An 8,368-nucleotide genomic window follows, 5' to 3' on the forward strand; every position below is an offset into this window, starting at 1 on the left:
CCAGGTGTGGGCATCAGGCTGGGAGGCCTTGGGCTGCTGCTCGGAAGAGAGCTCCCCGTGGGGACCCCCGCAGGTTAAAGGGACACCACACTCGGGGGGATAAACCTGAGGCCGCAGACTTGACCTCTGTAAGGTGGAGCGGCGGCGTGGCCTCGGGGAGAAGGCACAGGCCTAGGAGCTGGGCAGCCCTTCGTTTGCGTCTCAGCTCTGCCACTCGCTGGCCGTGGGGCCGTGGGCAGGCGACTTTATTTCTACAAGTCTCAGATCTCTCGTCTAGAAAATACAAGAATATGCCTGTGTCTACAGGGTTGGGTGAGAGGATTGAGTGAGAACAGGTGTGCGAAGCCCGCAGGGGCGTCTGACTCGTAAGGGGAGCTCAGGAGACGGGCACCTGTCCGCCTCCCTGGCTGTGGAGGCGCTTTGGGAGGGTGCAGCTCGACTCTGAACCCCGAACCCCGCGCTTCCCTGACCCCAGACTCATTGCCTCGGGAGTGGTGATGCGCCCCTACGTGGAGGCCAACATCTCCCACAAGTCCCACACGACCATCAAGTATTTCCTGAAGATGTGGAGCAGCGTCAGCGAGACCCTCATCTTCATCTTCCTCGGCGTCTCCACCGTGGCCGGCTCCCACCACTGGAACTGGACCTTTGTCATCAGCACCCTGCTCTTCTGCCTCATCGCCCGAGTGCTGGGTGAGGTCCCGGGCCCGAGCCAGGGGAGGTGTGTGTGCGTGGTGGGGGTGGGCGCTCTGTGTGTGTGTGTGTGTGTGTGTGTGTGAGAAGTGCGCTGGGCGGAAGGGCTGGGGTTGGCTCCTGGCTGGGCTTCCCCACTCCTGCTGTCTGCAGTGCTGAGGCCATGACGGGCCCTTGAGGGGAGAGGGACGTGCTTGAGGTACGTCCGTGATCTCTGGGGAGACAGTCATGGTGTGCCAGTGGAGGCCACAGAGCCGGGTCTGTGAGTGTCTGGACTTCAGCACTTTCAAAGCTGCCTGCAGTTCCTCCCAACCTCTGCTGCCAGCCTGGGGTGCACACGGGGACCAGGCCTTAGGCCGCTTCACCTGCCAGGCACACATTACCTCAGTGATTGCACGGCTTCCCCGCTCTGGATCTCACCTCCTCTCTGAGGTTAGGTCTGGGCGTCGCATTTACTTGCTGCACTGTCTTAAAAGCCCTTTAATCCTGGGCCTCATCCTCCAGAAATTCTGGTTCTGTGGGTTGAGATTGGACTCTGAACTCTGCATTTTTAAATGACTTTTTATTACAGAAGATTTCAAGCACACAGAAAAGTAGATCCATGTACCCATCATATTTAATAGGTATCAACTTGTGGCCATCTCTTTTCCCATCCCCCTCCTGACCTCCAGCCACTGGAGGCCTCTGTAATGTCTCTAAAATATATCCAGGTTGAAGGACCCCCTTAAATTGAAGATGCACCCAGCTCTTGGATTGAGGGATCTGGAGCATCTTGGGCCGAGGGACCCGAGAAATGAGTGAGCTGGGTGGGCTTACTAGTGGAGGCTTCCTCCGGACAGAGAAGTCTCTCTGCTGCAGAAGCCAGGAGGGCCTGGGACAGCCTGACCCCTCTCTTCCCCTCCCCGGCAGGCGTGCTGGGCCTGACCTGGTTCATCAACAAGTTCCGCATCGTGAAGCTGACCCCCAAGGACCAGTTCATCATTGCCTACGGGGGCCTGCGAGGGGCCATCGCCTTCTCCCTGGGCTACCTCCTGGACAAGAAGCACTTTCCCATGTGTGACCTGTTCCTCACGGCCATCATCACCGTCATCTTCTTCACCGTCTTTGTGCAGGTGCTGGACAGGGTGGAGCAGCCCTGCCTGGGGACCCTGACTCTACCAGGAAAGAGGAAGCACATGACCCAAGAGGGGGCCCATGGGTTCTAGTCCCAGCTCCACTGATAACTAGTGCAGTTATCACAGGGACAAGCCACTCCCCCTTTCTGGGCCCCAGTGTCCTAAATTGTAAAGGGAGAGTTGTGATCATGCGTCATTGAAAAGTGACCAATCAGAATGTAAAGTAACCAGACTGCTGCCTAGTTGAGTTAGGAATCCAGATAGCATTGAGAGGAGTGGGTCCAGTCAGCAGGCCCATGATGCTCATTGTAGGGGCTTAAGGAAGTGGTTTAATGTCTTAGGATCTTAGTTTCTGCATCTGTAAAATGGGAATAATAGCGCAACATGGGGAACTAGAAAGGTCCCTGAGCTGGCCAGCAGGAGGCTCTGCTGTTGTCAGTGTGACCCCGGGAAAGACTCGCCTCCCATCTCTGGGTCTCAGATCCCCATCTGTGAAGTGAGGGGACTGAACTGGATGATCCTGAAGAATCCTTCCAGCCTGCTGGCCGTGATTCCTGTGCATTTAAACAACCCAGACTTAGCTGAGAGCCTCACCGCCCTCAGAGTCCCCAAGGAAGCCGAGCCTGAGATGATGTAAATTGCTTTTCCTTATCTGACCTGTGACCTTGGGCAAGTGAGAAACACACTGTCTGGGCCTCTGTTTCTCTACCATCCCCTCCATTTTTCCTGGACACTAATCCTGGCCAGGCCCTAGATGGGAACATCATTGCCTTCTCGGGAAAAAAACAGTAGAGAGGAAACTTCCTGGGGCTGGACTTGTTTTCTGTCCTTTAAAAGGAGAGGGGACTGCCTCTTTTGCCATCTTGCCCTGCTTCCATCTTCAAAAATATTTTTTCACCTTGACTTTGCCGTTGTATATGCTAATGGCTTACCGAGCCCTTTTTTTGAAATATAAATTTATTTATTTATTTTTGGCTGCATTGGGTCTTAGTTGCTGTGTGCGGGCTTTTCTCTAGTTGCAGCTAGTGGGGGCTACTCTTCGTTGTGGTGCGCGGGCTCTCATTGAGGTGGCTTCTGTTGTTACGGAGCACGGGCTCTAGGCACACGGGCTTCAGTAGTGGCTTGCGGGCTCTAGAGCGCAGGCTCGGTAGTTGTGTTGCACGGGCTTAGTTGCTCCGTGGCATGTGGGATCTTCCCAGACCAGGGCTCGAACCCGCGTCCCCTGCATTGGCAGGCGGATTCTCACTGCACCACCAGGGAAGCCCTACCAAGCCCATTTTTAATGAAAGCAGCTTTGAGGTGGGGACCTCCCTGCCTGGGTTTGAATCCAGCTTTGCTACTTCTGTGAGATCTTAGGAAGTTACTTAACCTCTTTGAGTCTCAGTTTTCTCATCTGTAAAATGAGGATAATGAATGGGCTTACCTCTTAGGGTCACTGTGGGTATTGAAGTGCTAGTCCTAGTAAAACACAATTGGTCCTGGCACATGGCAAGTGTGCAGTTAAATTAGTTGCTGCTGCTCTTACTAGGTCCTCCTGGGTGGCAGTCCTGCAAGGGGGGCAGAGCAGAGGTGGTCCTCCCTGTTAGCCAGGCCTGACTTCCCTGGGGCGACAGAATGCATCTGTGGTGGAGCTCACACTTGAACCCAGGCCCTCTGACCCCTGACCTGGGCTAGACGCCTTGTGTGTGAGTCACTCGGCTGGATGGGCTGTGAAACCGCTGGCTGTGTCTTTGGAAAGAAGCGGGCCTTAAGGACCTGCTTTATGTACGTGCTGCTGGGAGGTTGGGAGATTGGGGACCTCAGAGCAGAGGGCATCCCAGACTCAGGGACCCTGGGGTGGGGTACCTCTGTGGCCTCCCTGCCAGAGTAGCAGAGCTACAGTGCCTGACACCCACCTGCCCTCCAGGGCATGACCATTCGGCCCCTGGTAGACCTTCTGGCTGTGAAGAAAAAGCAAGAAACGAAGCGCTCTATCAACGAGGAGATCCACACTCAGGTACTGGAAGCTGGGCCTGGGCCCTGTGTTGCAGGAGGAGGCTCCGGAAGCTGGGGAGCAGCTAGGCCTCGCCTCCGTGCCCTCAGTCAGCCCCTCCTCCCTCATCCCAGTGCCCGGGTGGTCCTTCAGCCCCCGGAGGTCACCAGGTCACACCATAGGGAGGTGTGGTATGAGCAGCCTAAAACTTGAGGAAGGGGCGTCACGCAGTCTCTGCCTCTGCAGAAACCTGTCCCAGGCATCGGCACAAGTGGGTTCAGAGAAGGGGTCTCAGCCGGGCCCCAGTGGCCAGAGGGCTTGAGGTTTCCCTGGGGTTCAGGATGAGTGAGGTGTAGGTGCCACCTCCTGGCTGGTCCTGGAACTATAGGGCTGGGCTGAGCAGAGCTGCACTAGGGTGGAAGGGGGGCGCCCATTCAGAAGTCTTGGTAGGGGAGGAGCCCAGTAGTAAGGCTTGACCTGGCCCTGGGCCCGTTTCAGTTCCTGGACCACCTTCTGACAGGCATCGAGGACATCTGTGGCCACTACGGCCACCACCACTGGAAGGACAAGTAGGTGGCAGGCCTTGTGGGCAGGAGGGTGGGAGGGGCAGGTAAGGGTCTCCCGGGGCCTGGGCATCAACCCATCCCAGGAGGTGGCTTCACCTGTGTCCTCCCTCCTCCCACCAGGCTCAATCGGTTTAATAAGAAGTATGTGAAGAAGTGTCTGATAGCTGGCGAGCGCTCCAGGGAGCCCCAGCTTATCGCTTTCTACCACAAGATGGAGATGAAGCAGGCTATCGAGCTGGTGGAAAGTGGGGGCATGGGCAAGATCCCCTCTGCCGTCTCCACCGTGTCCATGCAGTGAGTGCTAGTGGCCAACCCTGGCAGCCTCCGCAGGCGCACTGACCCCTCGACACGCACCTGGAGCAGGCCCCCTGGGGCATCCTACCGGGGTGGGCGGGAGAGCTGCAGGGCCGCACTGAGGACCTGAGGCCTGGCCCACCCCCCACCCCGGCCATCCCGGGGGGGACCCTTCTGGCCCAGCCCAGCAGGCCCCAGGGTCCCAGGAGTTTTCTCATCTGTGCCCCGTTATCCCAGGAACATCCACCCCAAGTCCCTGCCTGCCGAGCGCATCCTGCCAGCACTGTCCAAGGACAAGGAAGAGGAGATCCGCAAAATCCTGAGGAATAACTTGCAGAAGACCAGGCAGCGGGTGAGGAGCTGCTCCCCACCCGGCCCCCCTACAGCAGAGGAGCCCCTCCGCCCCCTCTCTGCTCCAGCCCCGCGCCACACGCCCAGAGCTGCCCAGCCCCTCCAGGCCCAGCTTCTGGGGCCTGCCCTGCCTGACAACTGTTCCTCCCACAGCTGCGGTCCTACAACAGACACACGCTGGTGGCAGACCCCTACGAGGAGGCCTGGAACCAGATGCTGCTCCAGAGACAGAAGGCCCGGCAACTGGAGCAGAAGGTGTGTCTGGGGCTGGAGCTGGCTCCCGCCTTTCTCCGGGAGCCCGAGTTCTTCCTGCGCCGCCACCACCAGGCCCTTTTGGAGATAGAGCCACTCGGATCTGGTTTTTTGGCCTCCTCCACTTGTTTCAAAGGCTGAGCCCCAGGGCGGGTTCCAGAAAGCTGCCTTCTCTCCCTCTTCCCCACTCAGAGCAGCAAAGAGGCCCCCTTCCCCATTGTGTCCTCAGGCATCAGAGCTAGAAGAGTCTATCCATGTGCTCTAACCCCTCACTTTCTAGTGAGGAAACTGAAGCTCAAGGGAAAGGGACCTGTCCAAAATCACAAAGCAAGGCACACACGCCTTCATTCATTTGTTCAGAGAGCATTTGTGGAGCGGTTCCTAAGCGCCAAGCAGCAGAGTATCCTCTGTGAACCCGGTGGTGAACTGGCCCAGTCCCTCCCTTACGGAGCTTCTCATGCAGTAGCCCGTGCACGACAGGAAGTGCAAGGGGCCCTGAGCACCTTCAACAAGGAAGTGGTCAGGGTATGCTTAGGAATAAGAGCCACAGGGGCGGGAGTGTGGCAGAGGGAGGTCCAGGCGGAAGGAAGAAACTGTGCATAAGTTCCTGGCCACAGACTGAGGGGGCTCAGCTTTCCAGGAAGCTTGTTAATGGTGTTAGGGTTTGGGCTTTATTCCAAGGGCGTGGAGAGTCACGAAGGAGGGTTCTAAGCAAGGGAATGACATGGGGAGCAGTGGGGGTGGCCCGGCTTAGGGCAGTGGCGGGGGGAGGGAAGGAGCAGGTAGCTTCAAGGGACATTTAGGAGGTGGAAGCAGCAAGACTTGGTCACCAGGCTGAGGTGGGACTGAGGGAAGAGGAAAAGGCGTCAGGGGTCTCGTCTAGCCTTCCACTGGGGTAGTCGGGAGTGCTGGCTGAGAGAGGGGACCCCGAGGGAGGAACAGCTTTTGAAGGAGGATAAGAAGCTGAGTTCAGTTCCAGCGTGTTGCATTGAGATACCTGGGGGCCATCCAGGGCCCGGGTGACACTCCTGAGTTGACTCTCTGGGTCTGTACCTCAGGGGTAGGTGTGGGCTGGAGCTAGAGTCTGGGCAAGTGTCACCGTGAGAGAGGCGGGGCAGCGAGGGGGGTGTTCAAGGCCACCCCGGAGGTTGCAGAGCTTGACAAGAGGCTGGGCCAAGCCCTCAGGACCTAGCACTGGCCCCGGGCAGAGAGGGAGCGGGCACCCCAGACATACCAAAGGAGGGTGTGGCCACTGGCCTTGGGTGCCATCCAGAGGGGCCGCCCATGCTCACCCCTGTCTGCTCTTCCTCTGTCAGATCAACAACTACCTGACGGTGCCGGCCCACAAGCTGGACTCGCCCACCATGTCGCGGGCCCGCATTGGCTCAGGTAAGGCAGGGCGTAGGTTGCTGGGCGAGGGGCCTCAAGGCTGGGCACACAGTGCCACCATCTCGAGGATGAGGCTCCAACAGGAACGGGCCTCAGAGAGCCGGCGGGGAGGACGGGCTGCTCCCTCCCTGACCTCCTCTCAAGCTCCTCCTACATCGGGTAGAGTTGGGGGTTCACCAAAGGGGGCAGAAGAGTGGCCCTGCTGTCCTCCCCAGGGACAGAGCGCTCCACGTGGGGCTCATGCTGAGGAGCTGGGTGCCTGGCAGGGAGGCTGGAGGTGGCTGCACCGTTGGGATCACCAGCATGTGGGGAAAACAAGGGCAGGCCTTCCAGGACCTGGTGACTCAGGAGGGAGCCTGAATTCCTGGTCTGAGGAGGGACTCCTACGGGAGCCCCAGGGCTGAGGAGGGGAACACAGTCCTACCTCTCAGACCCCAGTCCGAGGGGAAGGAAAGCAATCTGCTGTGTTGACGAGGGCTTGCAAAGGCCCCTGTGGAGTGATTTGAAGCGTGCCAGGATTGCTGAGGTTCTGTAGGAGTTGCTGGCACGGGCTGAGGTGGGGCGCACGCTGGGCAGGGCTCAGGGGCACAAGCCAGCTTGTGCCTGGCTCTCTGTCCCCAGACCCGCTGGCCTATGAGCCGAAGGCCGACCTGCCTGTGATCACCATCGACCCAGCCTCCCCGCAGTCGCCCGAGTCTGTGGACCTGGTGAACGAGGAGCTGAAGGGCAAGGTCTTGGGGCTGAGCCGGGATCCAGGAAGGGTGGCCAAGGAGGACCACGAGGACAACGACAGGGGCATCGTGATGCGGACCAAGGAGCTCTCGTCCCCAGGCACCGACGACGTCTTCACCCCTGCGCCAAGTGACAGCCCCAGCTCCCAGAGGATGCAGCGCTGCCTCAGTGACCCAGGCCCCCATCCTGAGCCTGGGGAGGGAGAGCCTTTCATCCCCAAGGGCCAGTAGCACTGGGGCCAGCGGGCGGTGCCCGTCCCACCACAGACTCTCCCACCAGAGCAGGGGTCTGCTGGCGGGGCTCCCCTCGTCCTTCCCGACCTGGATTGGCCCTGCCCCTCCCCCTGTCGCATGGCAGCTGGGCCCACAGCCCCCACCGCAGCACGGCTCCCCCTGCCTCCTGGGAAGCGCCCTCCCTCCCACCAGAACTGCCTTCCCAGTCCTTTGGCAGACCTGCTGGGCTGAGGCAAACCCTGCCCTTCCTGATCCAAGCTCTCTCCCATACCCAGACCAGGGCCTCTGAGTTTCCCAGACCTCGGAGGGTCCCCTCCCAATCTGTCACCCTCCTCACTGAAGTCAATCTTAGTTTGTAACCAAAGAGCCTCTGGCTCAGCCTCAGTCCCTCCTGGAAAGGGAAGGAGCCGGGGCCTCTGTTGGCCTAGGCCAGGCCCTCCATTAACAGCGTTAAGACTAGGGGACCAGGCATCTGACTGGGGGAGGGATCAGTGACCCGTGGCCGTCCCATCCTCCTCCTGCCAGCTCTGTCACCCTGGCCAGCCACCTGACCCGTCCTTACTCAGAGCTGCAGGCTGAGGGCATCTCTGAGCTCTGTCTGGAGCTGGGGCGCTTTGGACGATGATATGACTCAGCTCTCCAAACTGTGCTCCAGCGGGGACCACTGGGCCCTTGAAGGGCCGCTGTCAGGGGCACCAGAAAGTGCTGCCTTTTTATCTGTTTTGTTTGTTCACACTTCCATGTATGATTCTATTCGCACAGAGGGCATTC

At 59.1% G+C, this 8,368-nt stretch overlaps 1 protein-coding gene across 1 annotated transcript in view; it reads left to right on the forward strand.

The window, feature by feature from the left end:
- SLC9A1 (solute carrier family 9 member A1) overlaps positions 1-7,803 on the forward strand; it is a 49,135-nt gene extending 41,332 nt beyond the window's left edge. The window contains exons 4-12 of the mRNA XM_007459097.1: positions 476-693; positions 1,603-1,805; positions 3,715-3,804; positions 4,279-4,349; positions 4,467-4,640; positions 4,878-4,992; positions 5,145-5,246; positions 6,560-6,632; positions 7,254-7,803. Of these exons, the coding sequence (XP_007459159.1) occupies positions 476-693; positions 1,603-1,805; positions 3,715-3,804; positions 4,279-4,349; positions 4,467-4,640; positions 4,878-4,992; positions 5,145-5,246; positions 6,560-6,632; positions 7,254-7,594 (1,387 nt within the window). The 3' untranslated portion in view covers positions 7,595-7,803. The remainder of the gene's footprint in view (positions 1-475; positions 694-1,602; positions 1,806-3,714; positions 3,805-4,278; positions 4,350-4,466; positions 4,641-4,877; positions 4,993-5,144; positions 5,247-6,559; positions 6,633-7,253) is intronic.
- The last annotated feature ends 565 nt before the right edge of the window (positions 7,804-8,368 follow it).

This window comes from Lipotes vexillifer, unplaced genomic scaffold (assembly GCF_000442215.2).
Source record: "Lipotes vexillifer unplaced genomic scaffold, Lipotes_vexillifer_v1.1 scaffold496, whole genome shotgun sequence".
NCBI classification, from domain to species: domain Eukaryota; kingdom Metazoa; phylum Chordata; class Mammalia; order Artiodactyla; family Lipotidae; genus Lipotes; species Lipotes vexillifer.